The sequence below is a fragment of the Pleurodeles waltl genome, chromosome 7 (genome assembly GCF_031143425.1).
Source record: "Pleurodeles waltl isolate 20211129_DDA chromosome 7, aPleWal1.hap1.20221129, whole genome shotgun sequence".
Taxonomy (NCBI): domain Eukaryota; kingdom Metazoa; phylum Chordata; class Amphibia; order Caudata; family Salamandridae; genus Pleurodeles; species Pleurodeles waltl.
In genome coordinates, this window is record NC_090446.1 from 1,130,760,858 (window position 1) to 1,130,785,241 (window position 24,384).

At 42.8% G+C, this 24,384-nt stretch overlaps 1 protein-coding gene across 3 annotated transcripts in view; it reads left to right on the forward strand.

Moving 5' to 3' along the window:
* Positions 1–22,284, forward strand: part of TSEN54 (tRNA splicing endonuclease subunit 54) — a 202,657-nt gene extending 180,373 nt beyond the window's left edge. For 2 of the 3 annotated variants that reach the window (XM_069200157.1, XM_069200156.1), the window contains one exon: positions 18,888–21,936. In XM_069200157.1, the coding sequence (XP_069056258.1) occupies positions 18,888–19,038 (151 nt within the window). In that variant the 3' untranslated portion in view covers positions 19,039–21,936. Of the gene's footprint in view, positions 1–18,887 lie in introns of all 3 variants that reach the window. The other variant, XM_069200155.1, reaches the window with a different exon arrangement.
* The last annotated feature ends 2,100 nt before the right edge of the window (positions 22,285–24,384 follow it).

The window sequence follows — 24,384 nt, forward strand, 5'->3', positions numbered from 1 at the left end:
TTTATTGTTGTCTGTGCCTCCACTAGCATCTCCGCTGTCAGAGTGTAGTCTGAATCTGCTTGCTTTGGGTTGTCAAGATATCGGACTGTAATTCTGCCCATGCTGCAGGTACCTTTGGAGTTCGCATAGCATGTAGTCACCCATATAGTATTGCACCACAGTATTAAAAATAGACATCGGGCAAGTGATCCTCTCCTCAGAATCTGTACTCAGCTCAGCAACCAACCTAGTGGGGTTGTCTCTTGAGACCCGATAGTATAGTAATCTTCCAGTTTTGCTCCAAAATCCTACTGTGCGAGTCCAGCCACACGACACTCTATATCTTCACCAGTTGCCAATGACTCACTGTTCCTGAAATCGTCTTCTCATTTGGATGCACAATCTTTTTCTAGTTATCTAATTTGACCTCAAGTATAGTCATCTCTCTCCTTCAAATATTGGCCATAAAGGCCTTCCAAAGCATGTAGTTGAATTGGGCAGTATCAGCATTCAATTTCATTTAGGGCCCTGTTTTGTCCTTGTGATGTTAAGACAAGACTCCAACCACTAGCTAATAAGCTAAACACCACGAGATACCTCACTGTTGTGTTTCAGACCAAGTTCTGGCTGGTTATGGTCAGATAATCCCTGAGCCAAGGTGTGGACATCCAGTATGCAAGGTACTTTCTGGGTGGGAAACAATCAGGGTAAGAGATCGAATGATGTGATGCTGAGAAGTAGGTTCACTCAAGACATCACAGACTTCTTCACCCCCCTCACCTTGGACTCTGATGCTTACGTCCTCCTAGAAGACCTCAAGTTCCATCTGGAAGACCAGAGAGCCACAGCAATCGAGAGCCTCAGCAGCCTTAGACTCGGCACATAACCGAACTCACCCGTGCCGCCGGACACGCCCTGCAACTTTACCGCCACAACACCCCTCACTTGGATTGACCACTACATCATCCACTTCCAGATATTCAGTTGCAGCCTCAAGACATCCACAAACACCAGCCAAACTAGCCACACCTGAAACAGCAGCTCAGAAGCAGACTGTGCTCACGCCCTGGGCAGACTTAACCCATCCCCACTGGAGAAATAAATGTCAAAACAGACCGATTCAACAATTGGTTATTCAATTGCACAAGCTCCCTGGCACCTGTCAAGCACAAACACCACAAAAGAGCCAGAAATCCGGCCTACTGATACTCAGAGGAACGCAGAACTTCCAAACAGCACTGCAAATAATTAGATAGGAAATGGAGAACTAGCTGAAAAGAGACCGACAAGGACAACTTCAGAGCTGTCCTAAAAGAGGGTCCTAGGAGAAAGCGTAGAGAACAGCACCAACAGCAACAAGATTTTTTACGATTGTCAATGACCTCATCTCACCCTCCTTCTCTTCAAACATCACCCCCTTGGAGGACCTGTGTGACAGACTATAAGACTGTCAGTGACAAATTACAAACCATCTTCAACAACTTCGACCCTCAACTGGACCCTCACTGCCAGCCTACTAACCCACCACATCGGAAACACCCTGTTCGCCTGGAAGTCCATCACTGTGGAAGAAACAACAAGCACCATAAGAATCATCCACTTCATATCACCTGTAAACTCATGCCTCTACCACATCCGCAACATGGTCGCCCGCACTATCAGTGCAGCACTCACCCACACCTCCATCTCCGCCACAACCTTTCCAGATATCTGTAAACTGGATGCAGTAAGCGCTCTGTTTATGCTAACTTAGGCAGACCCTACTCAACTAGCAAACTGTAGACCGATCTCCCTGCTACCTTTTCCAGCAAAGTTCAAGGAGAAGGCCATACACAGACAATGCACCGACCACCTTGATAAACACCAACTTCTGGACACCTTTCAATCCAGGTTGAGACCAAACCACAGCACAGAAACTGCACTCATTGTAGCCATAGATGACATCAGAATGCTTCTTGACCTAAAAAAAAAACAGAGGCCCTCATCCTGCTCGACCTTTCAGATGCTTTTGACATGGTCGCCCACTCCACCGTGATCAAATGACTTGATGAGTCTGGCATCCCAGGCTCTGCCCTCAACTGGATCTGCTGCTCCCTCGTGGGAAGAACACAGAAAATAACATTTCAGAACAAACTACACTCCACCTCCCCCCACAGATTATATAAATTGCTCATAAGTCCCTAGTAAATTGCATCAAAACGAAAAAAATGTTGAGCCACAAAAATATTTTAGTACAGAAACCAAAAATTATCCAAACTCATTTTTTATTTCAACAATTGCTTTTCTCTCAAGAGAAAGAATCATTTATATTATACAACATAATTTGAAGCTGATAAAATAATAATCAAAAACATTTATTCAAAGCCCCCCACCCACTTACATAAAACCATAACGTTTGATCCACTCATATATTTCACTCATTCATGCCCCATTCTCACCACAATTTCTCAGTCTCTCTCATCTCAGTTAAAACCATTTCATGCCCTTATATCGGGCAATGTTTGTGCATTCAAAAACAGATTTAGTATCTGTTTTGCTGCAGCTAGCCCATCACTCCCCAGGACAGAGAATGGCTTCTTAATACGTTCTGGCATGCTGTCTACTGTACGTTTTGCCAGTTTCCATAATGTGTGGGCATACATGCCTAGGTGGCATTTGCTGTATGAAGAGTAAAATGCCAGAGGCTTAAAATGTGTGCCCTAGAGTCATAGACAGGATTTTTGGGTTCTGCATAGAAGGGGACATCTAAACTATCAGACTGCAGTGATCGATGGGAGGACATAAAGGATATGGATGTCACACACCTTGGGGATTTTCAGTGTTCTTTGATGGTGAGTGACTTTTCGGGATGAAAGTTGCTTCATCGTTGGAACATTGGAAGAACTGGAGGGCTCCAGCTTGTGCCTTAGGCCTGACCTCCCATGTGGGGCAGTTTGACCCACAGTATTGGAAGTTCTTTGTTTATTCCAAGTCTTTGCAGTCCCTACAGTGGCAGCAGTCTCATTCCTTCCGAACACTGCAACAAATGTATTGCTCATTTTGGGGGCAGAGGTGGGCCTAGGATGCGGTCTTAGAAGCCACAAATCTTGTCCCCTCTGACTTTTTGTGGGCTCTGTCTCCTCCAAACCACTCTAACCGGGCCACCCCCTCACGTAATCACCTTGTGGTGCTGTGGGAGGGGGAGAGGGGGATGGGAGGGATGGGGTAACATTTTGTGGATGGCAAGCACAAGATCACCCCCACTTCCTTCAGAGTAAGCTGAAGGTGTAGTGAGACCCTTTTGGGCCTAGGTTTGTTCCCCATTTTAGCAATTTTCGAAAAATATTTTACACTTTACACGTTTTAGCTCACATCGCTTTTAGCAGTGACATTATACATGCTTAGGCGTGCATGAAGTTATTCTGAGAACATATTGCACGAAATGCTAGATTGAGTTAGCCTTTCTCAACTTGTAATCTGTACGTTCTGTTCAAGGCTAGGAATACAGTACAAGATGTCCTAGTGCTTGTGTTTCCTGTTCGAAGACAGCTTCTAACATCTAGACTTATCATTGCATCAGAGCTGTGTCTCTAACATAGTATGGCTTTATTATATAAATGATGCACTGACCCAGAAGGGGCAGAGGGGCACTCCAGCCGTGACTATCTTGGGACGAATGCTGTGTTTAACATGTAGCGCTGCTGGCGCTGATCTTCCAGTTTGCAGAAAGGATTGCCATCTACACTACAGGCAGATTCCTGTTTCAGTTCTTCAGGTATGGGGCCTAATAGATCGGGCAAAAGAAGGTACATTCACTTTGCGTAAAGGGTTAGTGATCAGTAGGAATCCACAGAAATCATTTGCATGGTTGAATTTATTCTCTTTGCCATGTTCGTAATGCTGATAACATTGCTTTGCATCATCTGCCTAATTATTGCAGCCCATTTACTCTATGCAAGACTATGATTTTTTCAATAAATGTATTGAAAACGTATCTTGTATTTGTTTTGTATCTTCCCTGGGCATGCATAAGTAAGACAACGAAAGGGTAAGATCTATTCTTACGATTCCCTTGGGGGTCAGAGTGTAATGTTCAGGTTGCCATAATCACCTTCCACACCGGTAAGGTGAGTGGTTCTGATGAAGCACTGTGAGCTAGCCAGGAACTGGGCTGATAGGTTCTGAAGGTGTGGACAGACTTAGTCCCCACATTCTGAAATTTTGTTGTCCTAATATGCATTTCTATTATCTTAGTAGGGACTGTATAACAGATGTGGATGCTCACAAAAACAATGAGGTGATGGATAGATAGATAGATGGATGGAATGATTGAATTTATCTCTGCCACTGGCAGTCACTCAGGACCGCATCCCAATCCATTGGAGGTGGAAGTTCTGCTTTGTGGGGTAAAAAAGCCATAGAAGTGATGCCTCCAAAACAGAACGACAAGGTATTCTACAAGAAATAAAGAGACCTGAGGCATGCCTTCTGATCCTTTTAATTTGACAGGACAAGTTCAAGACGCTGTCCCTGAATCAGGTTGTGTCCTCATCTAAGGTGTAGACTTACCAGCGGGTGCTTCAGGATCTGCACTGGTGGATAGACCCTCCAACTTTCTAAGGGGTTGCTAATTCCGCTCTTTGCAGGCTCAAGTTACTGTGGCCAGAGACGTTTCCGCACTAGGCTGAGCAGTCCACCAATCTCATGGAATAAGATCCAGTTTCTGTCAGACACCACCACTAGCATCCATTATCTTAACAGACAAGTGTGACGCTTTGGATGCTATGATGGGAACTGCTTTGCCAGTGGAACTGAGCTCAGAGATAGGGAATCTTTCCAATAATGTCTTACCTAGTAGGCTTTCTTAAAGTGACAGTGGATGTCGTCCCTCACTGAAGGACCACAAGTGTGAGCTACACTTTGGAAGTGACGGATGATCTTTTCAGGACTGAGATTTTATTCATGGATATCTTTGCTACGGCTCAGAACAAGAAGAGCCCTTGGCACACTTCCTCTGAATGGTCTCAAGAGTATTTACACATGGATGTGGGATCCCCATAGACACCCAGAACATATTGTTTGGGGTCAAGGACAACATGTTTTCATGCTTACTTAGTCCTTAAGACAAGTAGGCCCAACCCCCTGCAGCACAAACTCTTTGGCTGCCAGTTAACAGGTGAGGTAATGATCTGCAGTTAAGATAAGATTTGTGTCCATATGTTATTGCTGTTCAACCTTGTATTTGAGGTTCATTAATGCAAAGCCTTTATTATTAGGGTGAGCAATCTAAACGTTATTGGGTCACACTGCACTACTGACAGTGGTTCCAGAAAAAGAATGTGTGAACACACATTTGGAAAGTTTAACAATATGAGGCTATGTATAATGTTCCCACAATGCTCTCTGGTTAGATGTAAATGTTTACAGAAGCTTGTGAGCAAGATTGAAGATTCTTTGCTTTCAAAATGAAATGTTCAGAAAAAAAAGGCAAGTAGTAAAATAAAAACTTTTTACTGTGAAATTGTAGGTACTATTTCTTTGAGGCATCGTTTAGTAAACTGTTGATGCATCATAGTATTACCAAACAATATTAATAATGGAAAATCAGTGTAACCATTTTCAGTAAAATTATGGGAAACGTGAAATTAAACAAGCATCGGCAAAGCCAACCGATCCCACATCTGTGATCAGTCTTTTGCTTTTGTAAATGTGGGTCTTGTTTTGACATGGCTTTTATAACACTTTATAGTTGTGGGAGCTGCCAGGCCTTCACCGTCTTAATAAATATTGGCAAAAAGCAAAACAAAACAAAAAGGGGGGTCTCAAAAAGAACTAATTTCCGCAGTAGTTCCTGCCACTGAGCAAAACTACTTTGTGTGCAAGAGAAGAATGCTATCACAGTAAAGCCAACCGATGGATGGCTAGTGAGAGAAATAAAAATTGTAAAAAAACAAAATGTCTTGGTTAATGCCAGACCTAATTGGGGGCCCATTTCTTAAAGAAAGTCACGAAAGTGCACCCATGGTATATGCCTTTGTGGCTTTCATGAATTCACAAGAATTTACAGAAGTAGACTAGGAAATCGTACTCCTAGAGCACATTTGTGAACCGTATTTTAGCACCAGCAAATATGGATTTGTAGACTTTCTCATGTAGAAATATATATTGAGCTCTAAGGGACCAGTTCCCTTTCCCTCCAACCACTTTTTTCCCAAACCTGGAAGAACTTCTACTTCTGTCCGTGTCAGAAGTAAATGTCCAAGCTTTCTCTGTATGGGAACAGATTAGAGAAGAGGTACTGAAAATCCTTAAAACATGCATTTTAGTAGGTTTGCACAGGCTCAAAGGCATTACAGTCCTGTAACTATTGCTTACTGCTTCCTTCAGCCCCATTGATTCTGGGTTAAAGACATACTGGACCTCAGAAATCAAATCTTAGGCCAGAACTTTGCCTGGGATCTTGTTGTGGCGTGGAGTTATCGTTATTTATCATTTTCTCCAGACTGCCTTTCCTTAGTAATTTGTGGTTTTGTTTTTCTTGACACATTTAGGAGAAATAATGTGTCCGCTCTGCCAAGTTAATTCCTGTCTCCAATTTCGTTTTTGCATCTTCACAACTTAATATACTTAGGTCCCAGAATTGTTCGAGGTTTTGTCCTCAATTGCCAGCTGTGTCCCCTATGCTTTGTTTTTAATTTACATTTTTTAATCTAATTAGCTGCTCACAAACTTGGCTTGTATGTTGAAGTATCTCCCCTCATAAGACTGCGCCAAGTTCTTAAGGCAATCAGTAATTACTTCTTGCAGTACAAGCATCCATCATCGAACTACTCTAGCATTTTCGAGGATGAATTAAATTAAGGTCTCTTGTTCCTATAATTTTCGGAGCTTATGGTAACAACTTCTCTGCCTAACTCTGCTTACATTTTTGAAAGCTCTTTATATTTATGCTTCCAGACTGGCTTCTCCTCATAATTTAATTGCCCTTGTCTGTGGCACATGTAGGCTAAATTCTTTTGGTTTGCAGCCTGCAAATCGCAATTAGGTATTCGCTATTCTAATGTATGAAACTCATGGAGTTTCATTTTGCGTTTCCTAATGGTCGCAAGGCGACCTGCCTCAATAATATTCATGAGGTTGGTCGCAATTTGTGATCCATTAGGAAACTCTAAAATCACAGGGATGGTGGCCTGCTGGGCTCAGCAGACCACCATGTCTTGATTGCTTTTTTCCTTGAAGGAAAACGGGATGTGTTTAAAAAAAGAAAAATGAAAAGTTTTGTTTTTGTTTTTAAGAGTCTGCTCTTAAAAAATGTTTCTGCTACCATTCACAAAGGGGAAGGGGTCCCTTGGGTCCTCTTGCCATTTGCGAATGGGTTACCACCTACTTGAAGTAGATGGTAAAATGAGAATGTTTGCTACTGCATTTTGGTCACAACACATTCCTACATACTGCTGCGATTCGGTATTAGGAAGGGACGCCTTTGGCACTCCCCTTCCTAATACCAAATCGGTATGTCGTCGCAATTCCAAATTGCAATTCAGTAACAAGTTACCAAATCACAAATTGGAATTCATACATACCAAAATGCATTTTTGTGGTTGCAAAAATGCATGATACATCTGGCCCTAAATTTCGGATACCAGGCTGAACTGGTTTGTGGCCAGGGTAGGCATAGTTTTGCAGTTAGAGAGACATGTTGGCTTTCAACTCGTTTCCACGATTCTCTTGTCTAGCCGCTGTTATATACAAATCATTTTCATTTAAAAATGCATCTTTACATTTCCCTTGGGGGAGGGGGGCAGGAGAGGGACATTAAAGTTGTCTAGCAAGAAGAAATTGTTTGTTAAGATTAACTTAAGATATTACCATTGATTCTTGGATTAGATTCAATTCTGGCTGGAAGATTCGTGGATATCAAGGTTGTTAATCCATCCATCTCACCCATGTTAGATCGTTTGATGTGACAAGTTCCAGTCCTGGTAGTGATTTGATCAATTTGAGAATATTTTCCCTATTCAGTTTGTTTTGGGGTTCTCCCTCGACTGGAGTTGTGGACCGAATAGTATAAAGTTAGATTGCCTCAGCTCCTAGAATTCTATGTTTTGAAGCATGAATCATTTCTAATTCTATGCATTATCCCGCCTTGTAGTGATGGGGTCTGGAATGCTGCCTTTTGTCCTTCTTTTTTTTATTTTATATTAATAACGACGTCAACTATTTGGCCATTGGTCCTACCTTGATAACGTCTGACGCAGCTCCTAGAATCCCCTGTACATGGTACCCATTTTACAGATTATTTTTTTCCGCCTCTCGATCCAAATGTATAGACATGATTTCCGGGCCGAAAGGAAGGGTTTTTTCTCACTAGAGAAAGCATAAAAAATAAGACACAGAGAAAGAGAAGAAAAACTGTGGCATTCAACACTGAGGGAAGACACCAATAAAGACCAGATGGTGTTTTTTCCACAGGAGAACACACATGGGACACAAACTATGTAGGCCATAGAATGTAAGTGAGTATGGAACACACCCCTTTCCCTATCTGCTCGAAGTGCCACTACAAGATCACAAAGGAGGACAGTCACGATGTCTGGAGTTTCTGCCTGCCGAGAGACCAGTGAGCAGAGGTATGCAGAGCCTGTGCCGAATTTCAGCCAAAGACCCTCAAGTCAAGACCAAAGCAGAGATGGGCACACCACACCATGGTGCAGTCTCAAAGGGCAGATCATGTAAAGCAACACTCTAATGATGAGGAGGCCCCGAAGTGCACAGAGTGGGCACAAGGTGAGTCGTCCGACATCAAGGAGGACCTAGAAAGAACGAAGATGCGGCAAAGGCAAACACAAGGAAGACACAAGCTCAAGATGCCGAAACAAAGACAATGGATTTGAATCACTCTAAGCCCACCCCAACGCGGAAACATTGGCAAATCGAGGGAAAAAGAAAAGAAAAACAGCCTAACGATTCAAGCAAAAGGCCACTGATAACTGCAAGCCCTCAATGCCGAAAGGTGATTGTGAGCACACAAGAGAAGTGCTTCAACAACTGGAGACCTCAACGTCTAAAAAGCAGAAAATGGCCGTTAATGTCAAACAAGAGACTCTTGACGCTGGGAGAAAAAAAGAGGACTCAAGCCTGAGATGAAGGCACTGCTTTGCAAGAATTCAGAGCGGTTCTGAAAGGATACAGAATCCCTACTTGGGGGGAAAATCAAACAAAACCAGAGCCAGACCTGACATACTTGGACCAACCACAAACCCCTGAACCAGTGGAGGAACTAGAGGAAGAAATATCCGCCTATACAGAGGACGACGAAGAACAATACAACACCAAAATGTTCAGTGTCAAATGCTCAATGGATGAAGACTGGCAAGACATTGAAAGACTCCCAGAAGAAGGTATTGATAGATACCCCTGAAGACCATCCCAGCCAGACATGGCTGACTACACTGCTGTCATCAAGAGAGCAGCAAAAACATATGGGGTCAAGTTAAAAGAAGATCAAGGTGAATCCTAATTTTCGCTGGAAATGCTAATACTAAGAGAAAGGAAGAATCTGTATTTTCCCCTGCTAACAAGCATCATTTATCAAGGGAGGGAAGCATTAAGGGAGCCACCAACAGCCAAAGTGGTAACCCCCCAGGGTTGAGAAAAAATATAAACAGTTCACCTAGGACCCAGCTTACACCAGGACCACAGTCCAAAAAGATTCCATCATAGTCACCACAGGCCAAAGGAAAGCCAACGTAATGGAAACTGTGGGCCCTCCACCAGACATAGAAAGCAATCCCTTGGAGATGGTGTGAAGAACGATATAGAGCTCGGCGGCAACACAAGGGCGCATAGCCAATTCCTATGTACTTCTTAAAAGATATTGTCACCAGCGATGGGATGAAATCGAAGGCCTGATGCTACATCTGTCAGAACAGTATAAGAAGGTGGAAAAAAAGGCCATTCTAGTTGCAAGAATATTGTGAACACTTGCTTGATGTAGGCCCAGGATGTAGCCGACACTGCCAGCAGACCGCTCGGAATGGACATTACCCTAAGAGGATACGCATGGTTGAGGGTGCTTGGGTTTAAACTTGGTGTGCAAGTGACAATTATCAACATGCTGTTCACCGGGGACACACTATTTGGAACTTCAGTTGATGAGGCCCTGCAAGGCATGAAGAAAGATAACAAGCCAGCAAAGGTGGTGGGACCACTACAGTTCTTAGGAGGTTTCAGGGGTACGCCACAAGCAATAAGAAGACCCACCAACACCCATCCCCCAACGCAGGGGACCACACCACTATGGCAGTACTAGGGCATGCAGCGACAGCCCTTTTGAGGAAGAGCAAGGGGTAGAGGAACAGCCCCATGAGGGACAGGACCCTCAAAGCAGGTGAATCTGCACTTAGAATCCACCCACATGAAACAACACTGAGAGACATATCGTAGGATTCTTCCATCACTGGAATTCCATCGCCTCCAACAAATGTATCTTAAACATTATTTGTCATGGATATTGTATTGAACTGTTAAACATCTTCCAAATATCAAACCAAGGAAAAAATTAATCAACCCCAAAGAACAAAGATGCCTCAAAGAAGACGTTGACGGCATATTGCAAAAACAGGCAATAGAATGAGTCCCAGCAGTGGAGGGAGGACAGAATGTTTACTCTGTTTCCCGGTACCAAAACCGGACAAAATCCTAAAACCCACCCTAAACCTCCGGGCCTTAAACGGGTACATCAAGACACAGAAATTCAAGATGTCCGCTTTCCAAGCGATCATACCACACTTGAAGAAAGGAGAATACATGGCAACGATAGATCTCCAAGATGCATACCTTCACATCCCCATGAACCAAAAACACCATCAGTTCCTGAGGCTCGTAGCCGAACAAATACACTACCAGTTGAAAGACCTGCCATTTGGTATAAAATCAGCACTAAGGGTATTCACAAAATGCCTAGCCACCATGGCGGCACTCCTAAGGAGGAAGGTATTACACGTGTAGCCTTATCTGGCTGACAGGCTAATAAAAGAAGGATCATTTGAGAAATGCCTGGAGAGCACAGGGATCACAATTCAAACCCTACATAATTTAGGGTTCTTCATGTATCAAAAATGTCAGCATCAACACCACAAAAGGACAAGATTTTTCTAGGTGCACGACTAGACTCCAAACAATCGAGGGGCTTTGCCACTCAGAAGAGGAACGTCACTGACGGATCAGGTTTGCCTTTACCAAAAGGGACAAGCTCTGACAGTGAGGACAGTGAGAAAACTGTTAGGCATGATGTCTTCATGCATTCCCTTCATCCCAAACTTAAGGCTTCACATGAGACCAATTCAAGAATGGCTACGGAGACACTTGGTCACAAACGATGGGGAGTTGCAAGGATCTTTTGGTTACAACAGACAAAGTACACAGTAAAATACAATGGTGGAGTCGTCCAAAATCACAGATGTTTTTAGAACCCAGCTCCCTCAGTCACAGTAACAACTGATGCCTCACATTCTAGCTGGGGAGCCCACTTGAAGGGTTTGAAGATCAGGGCTGTATGAAGCCCACAGAATTGGGTGAAGCACAAAATGAAACTCAAAACAGTCTTTCTTGCACTGATGCTTTCCAGACACAAACCATGGGGAAGACCGTGCTGGTGCAAACAGACAACGAACAACCATGTTGTACCTCAACAAACGAGGGACAGGATCCCATGAACTGTCCACTCTAGCACAGGTAATATAGACATGGGCAATTCAGAGACATCACTCTAGTCACTGTACATTTTCCAGGAATATGTAACACAGAGGCAGGCAAGCGTCGTATACGAGTGGGAGCTAAAGCAGGAAGTGGCAGACATGATATTTGAGAAGTGGGGAGCACCAAAAATAGACATCTTTGTAACACAGGAAAACACATATTGCCAAAACTTTGCAGCCAGATTCCCAAACAAGCTTGCGCAGGGGACTGCCCTGTTGATTGATTGGTCAGGGATATTTGCATACTCCTTTCCATCTATTCCTCTGATACCACTAGTAATTGAGAAGTACAAATAAACAATGAAACTAATCATAATCTGTCCGCAGTGGGCAAGGCAGACCTGGAACTCAGATGTAGTAGAACTGGCGTAGGGCACAAGGGTGATTCTGCCAATGCCACAAGAACTACTAAGAAACTATGGTACATCACAGTGGCACCTGATCGCAACTGGACAGACGATGCAACTGTGTTAGAATACCTCACCCATCTACTCGATGAAGGATTATCATATGCCTCACTCAAGCTACACATAGTAGCCACTGTATCGCACTCCAGGGAAGTGATAGGCAGAAGTTTCTTTCCAACCCTGGTCATCAAAAGATTCCTAGAAGAGGCAAAAGGAATAGCACCACCAAGATCAGCTCCAACACTTGCATTGAATCATAACATTACACTCACACCGTTCATGCAACCTCCCTTTGAACCAGTACAGAGCATGGAACTCCAATTTCGAACGCAAAAAATTGCCTTCTTAGTGGCCATCTCCTCACTGTGCTGGGTCAGTGAATTGCAGACACTCAGTGCAAAAACCGTACCTCCAAATTCACAAGGACAAGGTAGCGATATGCTAATAAACCCTGATTTGCTACAAAAGTGGCTTCAGCCGTTCACGTTAGTCAAAGCACACACCTACCTACTTTCTTCCAAAAGTGAAAATCCTGACCATAAAGAGCTTTACACATTCTAGACATCTGAAGAGCAGTGATGTATGCCATCCAGGAAACAAGAACAATTGGAAAGAGTAATCAATGCTTTGTCTTCCACCACTTCTCCAAGGGGATGCCAGTAAGCAAAACAACCATAGCAAAATGGACAGTACAAACAGTACAGAGATGCCATGCAGCAGCGGTAGTTGTACTAGAAGAAAGGTCTGGAGCTCATTCGACAACTCACGTTCATCACCAATGTCTCCATCGAGGACATGTGGAAGGCAGCCACTTGGGTCATATACACGCACATTAACTAAGCATTAATGCATGACCATTCAGGCCAAAAAAGCTCAGGGGGGACAGAGAGTTCTAAAACACCTTTTTGCACACAGGCTTAGCATAGTCTAACCTCCCTAGGATCGCAAAAACACGCTAAAATGTCAATGAACAGCATGTGAATCCAGAAAGGATTCCCACTGCAAAAATAAATGGTTAGCAGTAGGAGTAGTTTGCAGCTTTAAGAGTTTCTTGATTCACATGAGACCCGCCCACCTCCCCAGGAAGAGACTTTGCAACAAGGGGAGGAAGGGAAAGAAAAAAAGAATCTAAAGATGGCTACCATGTACAGAGGACTTTAGGAGCTGCGTCTTTCGTCGTCAATATATAGGACCTGTAGCCAAATAGATGACGTTAAAAAAAAAAAAAGTCATAAAAGAAGGACAAAAGACAGTATTCTGCACCCAACCACTAGATAATGCACATCATGTGAATCCAGAAGCTCTTCAAGTTGCAAAACTACTTCTGCTGGTATGTAACCATTTTGTTTTCTGCTAAAGCAAATTCATTTCCTGTGTGCTAACCTATATTGTCTTTGCCAGCATTAGGAGTAGGTAGGGTTTGTGCCAACAAGTTGTTCCATTTCTCTGTTATGGGATTCAGATCACTTGTGTGTTTGCTCAATGCCCCACTCTTGTAAATCCAATCAGTAGTGTTCTAAGTTATTTCTAATGGTTATAGGAGGATCTGGTGGTTTTGCCATTCCCACCCTCCACAATGTTGGGTGTAGGAGTCTTGTATTGGTAGATTGGGAGTGTGTTAATTTATGTTCTTGCACATTTTGGAGGATATGTTAGTAAAATTAGCCTGGGTTTGAGTACTGGAACTTGAATATCCAGTAGTGTGGGATGATGAACATGGGAAGGACCCATTTTTGCGTTACAGTTCGTATCGACTTTTCAGACTTATCTGTCTGTTTTGCCTCAATCTATATAGTGCTTAAGTCTGCGGTTACTTCTGTTTGGGGCTGTATTGATAGGCTGCTGGTTTGTTCAACTTAATATACTAGTTTTCCACATAGGGCTGCCCATAAAGTCTTCCTAGGTTCTCTTCGGCCTTTTGGGGATCTTTGCACATGTCACAAGTAGACTGAAAATTAGGCTTGCAGATCTTTTGTCTTCTGGAGCTACTAGTAGACAAGTACCCAATTTGACCCCTTATTTATGTGAGGTGGGTGCTTTCATGTGGAGTGTCATTTTGTGGATCTCGTTTTTACAGCCTCTGTGACTTTGTTGTCTTGTGTTTTGGGGGAGTTCACGCGCTTCTGGGCAAATTCCCTGTTTATGGTGGAAACTTCCTCTACTGAGAGTGCCTCCAGCTGCCCGAGTTCATAGTTAGGGTTAAGGTTGTTACTGCTGCACACCGCTTGTTTGTGATTATGTGCGGCACTAGTTCATGGTGGTTCTAGTTTTCTAATAAAAGGCCACTCTTGCACTCTGTATGGACTGTATAACTTCCGGAATGTTTTCTATCTTCTCTAAGATTGCAGAGCAGTTGCAGGGATCATTAGGAGCAGGGAGCTTGTTCAATGATTCCCTAACTGTACGCTCCATCACCTCCTTTCTTTTTTCGATGAGAGCGCTACCACAGTCGATGTTTCTTGCACGACCATCATTTGAGCATCCAGTTTGGCTGCCTGGGACCTCATGGCCCCAGCTGTTGTGTCTAGGGACCTACACATGGTTCTCATTACTGGTTGGGTTGAAGGGGTTTCGGGTATTTCTTGGGGTTGCAATCAGGGGGGTACTTAAATTACTGTTAAGGGGACCGATGATAATGAGTTTGATGCTGAGCGAGGGGAAACGGGTGTCCATCATAGCTAAGTTCACCTCTTCCATTTTAATGAGACTACTATGTTAGTGGCACTCTGATGCTTTCACTTTAGATGGCTGTTTGCGTTACAGTTTGTGTTGTGTCATCCACTTTGACCATTAGTACTGAACTGCTCAGGAAGGAGTCCAGTAATTTAGCCGCCTTCACTGGAACCTAATAATTTGGACGGCTTCTAGATTACTGTTGGTAGTTATAAGGCTTGAGGGGTTAAGTTTACTAGTGGCCACCTCCTTCACAAAGAAGGGCGACAAAGATCTAGATATGTAGGTGCCATGGCTCGCTGAGGCACTTTCCAGTAAAATGTTATTACCTGATTTTTCACAGTGTAGGCCTCATTGAGTGGGATTACTTTGGGGAGCAAGCAACACCGGCCCCCGGTCCTAATTAGCTTTACTACATCGCTATTGGTAATATGCTTCATCATTGGATTGCCTTATTCATTAAGAAAATGTTGTAGTGATGAATGGTCTCCCTGGGTTCAGGGAGTTCTTCTTTTTAGTGTATATGGGACCCCTGCGATGAAGCACGCTACATAATCTGATGGGTTGAAATCACTTTACATGTTTTTAATGTAATCCAGGTTTGCTTGAAAGCCATATTATGAGAAGTACGGCTCACCAGAATTAGTGTAGTATTTACCTCTGTCCTTGTTGGCTCATGCGCTTATCAGGTATGTCATTGTAACCTTGCCTGTTGTAGTTGCCCCTAGCATGCCCAAAGACTAGATGGTGCGGTAATGTAGGGAATGCAAGTCTAGAGTAGTCACAAGCTGCAAAAATAGTGTTAGATGTTTGTATCCCCTTTGCATCAGCAGTACCATTTCATCCATTTTGGGTCTGTAAACAGCTAGGATTCATCAAACAAGCAGAACCCTTCAAAACAGGGATTTGGAAGGCAGCCCCCCCCCCACACCCTCTTCCACATCACCCCTAAAACCTTAGACAAAAAGTGCATTTACAACATGTGTATTAGTTAAACCGAAGGCAAACCCTACATTCTGCTGATTAGTCAAAAGGAACCTAATACCTCAATATCGCCTGCAGTAACCAGAAACGGCATTGTTCTGTGAGGAAAAATGCATACGATCAGAAGTACTGCGTACTCATATGAATAATAGGTGTGGAACACAAAAATATGGGGCTGTGTGGGAGAAAGCATGCACGGCTCACAAGCATTGGCAGAGCCAATAGGTCTTGGCAGCTGCTGAGCTCCGAGTTTTGGCTTTGTCAATGCAAATGTTTTTTAGCCATATGTTTGTGAGGTTGTGGATGTGTCATTTGTGCCTTTGTTCTAATGTGTGTGTTGTGTGGCAAAGCCAGTAGGCCTATCAAAGACCTATCAGCTCTGCCAATGTGTTTTTGCCATGCTTCGAGTGGAGTTGCGTGAAGTGGCATTGTGTAGAGTGGTGTTGCATGGAGTGGCATTGAATGTAGTGAAATGGCACTGCGTTGCGTGGAGTGGCGTAAAGTGAAGTGCAATTGTGTGGAGTTGCGTTGCGACAAGCAAAGTGGCATTGCGTAGAGCAGAGTCACGTTGCATAGTGCTGAGTGTTACGTGGAGTTGCGTAGAGTGGAGTGGCTTTGCATGCCAGGACGTGACGTGGAGTAGCATTGTGTGGAGCGCAGTGGCATTACATAGAATGGAGTGACCTTGCATAGAGTGATGTGGAGTGGGATTGTGTAGTATGTGCGGTGTGGCATTGCGTGGAGAGGTGTTGCATAGAGTGATGTTGTGTGGAGTGGTGTAGAATGGAGTGCAGTTGCATGGGGTGACGGGTGTGTGGAGTGGCAATACATAGCGTGGTGTTGCGTTGCATAGAGTAAAGATAAATGGTGTTGCGTAGAGTGGCATTGAGTGGAGTTCAGTTGTGTGGAGTGAAGTTCATTTGGGTGGAGCTGCGTTGCGTAGAGTGGAATGACATTTCATAGCGTGGCGTACAGTGGAGTGCAGTTGTGTTGCGTAGAGCGGATGGTCGCTTCTTGGAGTGGCATTGCGTAAAGTAGAGTAGCTTTGCGTGGCATTGTGTGGAGTGCAGTTGCACTGTGTAGAGCACAGTAGTGTTGCATATAGCTGAGTGGAGTGTTGTTGCGTAGAGTGGTGTGGTGTTACGTGGAGTGGCGATGTGTGGTATGGCATGGCATAGAGTGCAGTTGCTTGGATTGGCAAGGCATAGAGTGGAGTGTGTTGCGTAGAATGGATTGGTGTTGTGTGGAGTGGCATTGCGTAGAGTAAAGTGGTGTGGCATTGTGTGGACTGGCATTGCATAGTGTAGTGGAGTGGCGTGGTATTGAGTGAAGTGCCGTTGCGTGGAGTGGTGTGTAGACTGGAGTGGCGTTGAGTGGAGGGCAGTTGCGTGGAGTTCAGTTGCATGGAGTGGAATGCAGTTGCATGGAATGGTTTATATATTGTCTCATGCCATGTATTTGCTGTCCATGGCGGGGATGGTTCCCACAGTTCATTTAAATGTTGCTGTGCTAGACAAAAAACTCTCCGCCTTTAAATGCACAGCAAATTAGGCTTTACAGAAAGCGACAAGCACTGCAGTACCTTAGCAACAAGAGGAGGAGAGAAGTTTTAGTAACAAGACAAGAAGAAGTGTGCAGTTTCTACTGGAATTTGTGGTGGGAATGTAAATGTATGTGATTAGCACAGCTCCAATAGCCATTTATTGTGAATGCATTAGGAAACACGCCGCAGTGGGGGCTGAGGCCAGTGCCTGGGGAGCTACTGAGCTCTCGAAAAAGAAACGAGTATGGCTGAGAACATTGTGCTATACTCATCTTGGAATGTGATGTTATCAGGCAGAAAGTGACGGCGGCAAACCCTGCGAGCAAGATTGAATAACAGCCACTATGAAATGCCTGTAAAACACGAGTGTTGAAATATTTTTAAAATGTCTTTCTAAACAGGCATGGGAAATAGACCAATAGATGTTTAATGTTTAGGTTAAACATTGCATTTTGGTTAAATGATTGTTTAGGGATCTTTAGGAATAGTTAGATAGAACCAAATGATCTCAAACTAAACAAACACCACAATATTAAGTAACCACCCACCCTCAAGAAAACCGCGTCTGACATTTGATCTCAGTCTTTAAATGCACAACAAATGTGATAAGATGAGATCAAGATTTACAGGCCTGCTTGCAGAAAGAGTGCGGAGCTTGGAGGGAGTGAAAACAGGACCAATTGTGTTGTTTGATTTTCAAAAAATGAAAAAGCAGTCCCTGAAACATATGCTAAAATAGTGACCAGTGGATGGATATAGTACTTAGTCAGAGCTTTCGGGTGGCTAAACACAGCAAGAGCCATGACAAATGCATGCCATGGACAAATGGGTAGGAAGAACATGAGTGATGATGGAGCTAGCAAATGAGAAGCCTATGAGCGGGCTGAAACCCACAAAATGTATACAGTATGTCTCGAAAAGACAGCGCAACCACTGTAGCCGGGACCTAAAAATATGCCACAGTAAAAGTGTTGCCCATCATTTGACATCACCAGTAGACTGTAATAAAAACATTTACTTTGTCAGCATTATTTTTCTCAGTTAATCTGATATGTGATTACTGTGGCACCAAATATTTGTAAAACAGGAGCAAGTAGGTCAAGTTGGAAGTGGCAGCCAAAACAAAGAGTAATTCAGTGCGATGCTAGCTGCTTGCCAGTTCTCTTCGTTATTCTGATCTTTCTTTATAGTGGATTAAAATGAATTAAGTAATACAGGTGGGAGCAGAAACCATATTTGGAGTACGCTAATTTCTCGTCACTTTCAGACACTTATCTATGGTTTAGCTGCCAATATCCACTGCGTACCCCAAGTATTCCCGTCCTTCAGCACCTCTTGATATTCCAGTATTGAGGCCCTAAGTTGTACTCCTACTAACTTGCATTGATCTCGCCCTGCTGGCAATTTCAGTGCTTACAGCATAAGTGTTTGTTGTATTAAATTGTGCTGTGGTTTATCCTGGGCACAGATTAGTCTGAGCTCATACCTTGCTTGTGCTCAACAGCACACAGATTATTATTTTTTGTCTCTTCTTCACTAATGGTCGCCTTTTCTCCTTTGCAGGTTTGATGAAGAGGTTCCAGATCTGCGGGCACTGAAACAGCTCTGTCGGCGGAGTGGGGATGTGCCTGTCGTCTTTGCACTTGTGGACAGTGGAGACATCGCTTTTTACTCCTTCAAAGACTTTAATCTCCCAGTTGATGTATACCCCTAAACATAGTGCCGTGTTTGTGGTGTGGGTGTGCTTGCACATGCATATTCCTACTGAAGTCTTGGTGTGCGTGTGCACATGTGCATGTCTGTCCACTGACAACTCTAGTTTGAGCCTGTTTGCGGTCTTGTCTCCTTGTAATAAGTGTGTACACCCTCTAACCTACTTTAAGGTCTGTTAGGCCTGACGTCTTTGTAACGTACATATGTATCTGTATGTATATGATTAAGGCTACCAACATACCTTGAATGTGTGTAAGAAAGGAAATGTATGACTTTTGTCTTCCCTGTGACATGTGTGAGTACGTGTTCCTGTGGTCGCTAGGGTGCGTGTGTCTGTGTGCGCGAGCACTTGCTAAACTCAGGTAGGGAGTTTCTGAGTTTGGAATGTTCTTGAACCCTGATCACCCTTGGATGTGCTTGAGACTAGCAGTTTATCTCGGTGTTTTTGACCGTTAGTCTCCTTGGGATATGCACGTACTTCTCATTCCTCCATAGAATGTGTGTCCCTGGACTCCCTAAGATACTAAGGTCCTTAACTTTCTCTGTAGTGGTTAGAGAGTAGTGCTGCTTGACGGGATAGGTGCGGGCATGCATCCAACTATGCCAGACCACAACTATCTGTGTGAAAAACAGTACACTTTGGGGTTCTGTCCCCAAAGTTTTGTTACGTATTTTATAGTCCCTTCTTGGGGGCAAAAAGGTTCAGCACACAAACATGGTCTCCATCCGGCTGTCTCCAGTCCATGATCTTGATGGGTTGCCTGGGACCACTAACCTCCCTGGAGAGGTTGGATGTAGCCCCTCTGTCCCCAACTTATCTGGAAGGGATTTGTGAACCCTAACTTTCGTAAAATAAGAGCGAGTGAACGGATGAGTAGATTTTAAAAGCGTGTTACATATCTCACAATTGTGAGGTGCAAGTAACTATGCAGTGAGGGGAATATTAACCACTGAATATTAAAGTAGAGTGGAGTAGAGTGGTCTTATCGAACAGTTTTTTTTTTTTAAAGAATTTTCCAAATGACCACTCCCATTCTTGCTATAAACAACATTTATTTCATAGCATGTGTGGCTGCTCGCTAAAGCCACATTGTGAGATATCTGAATGTAGGTATTTCGGATAGTCTCTTATTAGCAGATGTGCAAACAGGAGTGTGTTGAGTTTTACCGCATAGTTTCAGCTTGTAGGTGAGAGACCTAATCTCCTAAATACAATTAAGCGATATTTCGTCTTAATTGTATTTCTTGCAGGAAATAAGATCCAGTTAAGAGATTTCCTTGAGGTAATAAGTGATCCCACTTTACCAGTCTAATTACAGCATTGTGAGATAGGTGTAAATGATTAAGTAGGGAGGTTAGAAGCTTGTGGAAAGTGTTTGAGTAACCTCTTCCAACAAGGAGACCTGGATATTGTGAGTTCTGCCCCAACGAGATACCATGCCATTCCAGCTAAAAGGCAGCATCATTTTACCACAGAACCCTAAACTTCAAGCAACCTACTGTTGATGTGCAACATTTCATTTAGTGGACTTACCTGAAGTGTTCTCCCCTCGAACACCTTAAAACATATACTCTGAACCTGCACCACCTCCTTACTGCTTACTAGGCAGGGGAGCGAAAGATGTACTCTGCTCACTACTACTTACCTATGCCATGGGTGCTTATTCAGTTATCCTGCTGCCAGCTAAGCACCCTGTGTCTACCGTCAATCGCATGGCAGCCCTTAAGGTCCTTTACTTCATGTGACTTAATCGCTATCTAGTGTCCACTTTTCCTGCTGCTACTTTGTGCCTCAACCCCACCGTGCAGCGTCTTGGTTCTGTGCATTCTCCATCCTCCAGGGTTTCCCCTTCATCAGGCAGATCTCTTCTGCATCGTTTAAATTTTTTGTATTTGTGTAGAGCACACCCTGTGTCATGACGTAGACGCTATACAGGTTCACATACAGACAGCAGTACAAGGTAGAGATGCAGTTGCCATCAAACCCAAGGCTCCACTGGGACAGGAGCTCGGATTTTTAAAGATATATTGTGTTTTCGCATTTATATAGTACTTCATACCACGGAGGAAGCAGTGTGATTTGTATTTGGTTCTAAGCCCACTGTTGATATGGTTTTGAATGTAGTTTGGCCTATATGAAAGGTGGTGGGTGAGGGGTGCGAGTTTCAAAGATGTGCTTCGAACACAGTGCGATGAACATTGCTGTGCATAAGCATGAGGTGTTGCAGAGTGCAGAAATAGATTTAGCTGGGTATACCTGCCATTTTAGTAGTGTTCTGCATTCTTAAGTTGTGACCATCATAAAGTGCTAGTAGATTGGCAGGTTGTGTTCACTACGAACGTTAACCAAACTTGAGTGTGTGAGCACTTTGCCACATCCATACTTAAAGATCTTCTACCCTATACTGGATTTCTGTTGTTTACTACACAATTAAATGCGGGCCGGGACCCGCATTCAAAATTATTGCTTGGAGACCTTGTTTTTTGGAGCCGAACATGGCCTGATTTTGAGAGGTTTTAGTGAAGTTGGTTATCCTTCAACCAGCGCAACAGTCTTGGAAAGAAAGTCCATCAGGAGCCCAAATGTATCAGGATAACAGTTTGCACTTATGTAAATGTGCCTGTCAACTTACAGATGAATATTTGTACTCACTGAAGTATGTCATATTTGATAAAGGAGGCATGTAAGATGGGGTCTTGTCTGACTGAGGGCCTCTAAATGCGTGCGTTTTTGGCACCTGATTTTTCCTCCCTGAGTGTGTGGTGGTGCGCGTGTGAATTATTCACTTGTATTCAAAGACAACCTCTTTTAAAAATGATTTGTAACATTTAATATGGTCTTTCCAAATATTTTATATTTTTGGGGGGAAAAACAGATCAGTAAAACCTGTCTGATGTCCTTTTGACTGTGAACTGGTTTTCCTTGGTAAGGGTTGAAGGAGTTGGTATGTGATGTTTTAATTACTCCCAGAAATGGTGGCCATTGAGTATGTCCTGGCCAGTTTCCCTTCGGTGGGCTTCAAACCAGGATGACGTTTTTAGAACAGCGTCGTGTTTGTTTAATAGCATTGTTTTGTGTTTCAAATGGGAAATTCAGTTTGACAGTTCTGAAGTATAAAACAAAATTAATTAGAGGAAAGTTGATGTGCAGAAGAAAGAAAGGAAAAGGTAATTCCATGTCGTAACATCTCTACATCATGGATTTCTTATTTCAGTTCATAGATTAAAGATTGCCATTGATTTGGGAGATCCCTTCTTTTAAAACACTTTTTTTTAAACGCTATAAAAAATAATTTTTATATATTTTAATATCATAACCTAAAACATTTTTCTCTTGTCCGTGTTGTTTTCATTAGTTTTTCGCATAACCGCAAAATAGTTACTGATGCAGACCTATTATATTAGCTAATATGAAGTCATTGTCACTGTGTCATGAAAACATTTCCTCTAGCTCACTCGATCTTCACATGGAATGGACCCTGCTGTATGTGGTATGCTGGTGCATTTTTTTAAATCGCCAGATTTTTTTGTTTTTAAGTCTGATAAATCAATAGACACTGCCATCACAATAGGAGCACTTCCACATCGACCAACACATGGCGAAAGTTCAATTATGCATCATCCTGTTAACGCGTCATGCCTTTAATAACTATACTTACAAGGGGACGCGTATAGGTTGAGCAACCGTTTGACTCGTTTAAGATGATTTTACCATAGCTCCAGTATAGGAAACAACAATCAATACACAATAATCAATAATTATTAGTCAAATCAATATTCAATAATCCATGAAGTCAGTAATTCTCACACATGACTTTTCAGCCATGAATAACCACACCGTAAGTAAAAGTTTAGTTATTTTATTTCCCTTATGTTTACAATACTGAATCATGTAGATTAAACTCATCTCAATTCAGAATGCCTATGAAGGCAGTATTAATTATTCAAAAGACGCCAGAAACACAATCTAATTAAGGCTTGTATCACAATACATTCTAGAGCATTAGTGCAGATTAATAATAAAGTCGGCTTCAGCATTTCAACGCTGTCCATAAAGTTCAGCAAAACAGTCCTCAAACATTTGTCTCTGTAATTCTGTCAGTCGGCAATTAGAAAACCCATCTAACCCGGATTAGCATCAGCATGTGGGGCTTCATACAAAACAATTTAGAACATGAATTTAGAAAACATCTAACTAAATAAAACTAATAAGACAGCGCAGTTGGTACCTAAAAAGAAAAGGCACAAAAGTACATTTCAGTTATATTGTCATATCTACCTATCCACGTTATGGTTCAGCAATCAGAATCGGTCTTCGTCCTCAGGTCGTCAATTGATCAGCAACACATCAGGCTCTCAGTCAGAGAGAATAAGCCCAATGACAGACTCTCGAGTCTCTTCTTCTCACAAATATTGCATCACAAATCAGAATAAGGTCTAATCTCTCGGAGTTCCCCTCTGTCACGTTGTTATTTCAAAGTCACCCAAACTAACCCCCAATTTCCAATTGGTCAATTAATCGTATGTTAATACTCTGTCCAATGATTTTCATATACCATATCTATGAATTCTAATATTTCACACTCCACACGTCGTTGATTGGTCCGCTTTATGATGTTCTCATCATCCAGCTCGTCAGGAATCAATTTTGTTGCATCTTCTTCTCCAGTCAGTGTCTTCATTGTTCGCGTCCTGGGAAAGTACTTCTTACACATGATTGTTACACTTTTAAGGACTGTCTCCTGCTAGTCGGTTCTCATGGTAAGCTTCTGCTAAGCATTTTATTTAACGATGAGCTTTTCACAGTTAGTTCAGTCTGTCACCATTTTCCATTAAACGCTAAGAAATACAGCTTCTGCATGAGGCCTGGCAAAACTAGTCCAAGACACTCGCTAAGTTAAGGCAGACAATTAATAAGCTAATGCATAATTTATTACTCTCAGTATGACATATTACTACATTAATCTAATACATTTTCAGTATTTCATACATATTAATCCTAAATTAGTACATTTTGTGAACACTGGTGGCCATTCTTCGAGGTCACATTTTCAAACGTGCACATTATTTTCCTCTACGTTATTTTCTACAAAATATATTATTAAAAATACACACATTAATAATTTCTAATTTAGCCATCTGCTTCAGCAATCCTTAACCATAATACGCCCACCACTTCCCCCAAACATTCTTGTATTTCTGAAGACAACCCTTGGATACATATAGCTGCTCTTCTTGACCTATCTATTCCTGCCCTCCATTTGACCAGGGGTGGGTATACCACTGAGTTCTAGTGTTTGTCAGTGTCTCTTTAAGCAAGCATTGTTCGGGTTCCAACTGCAGTATA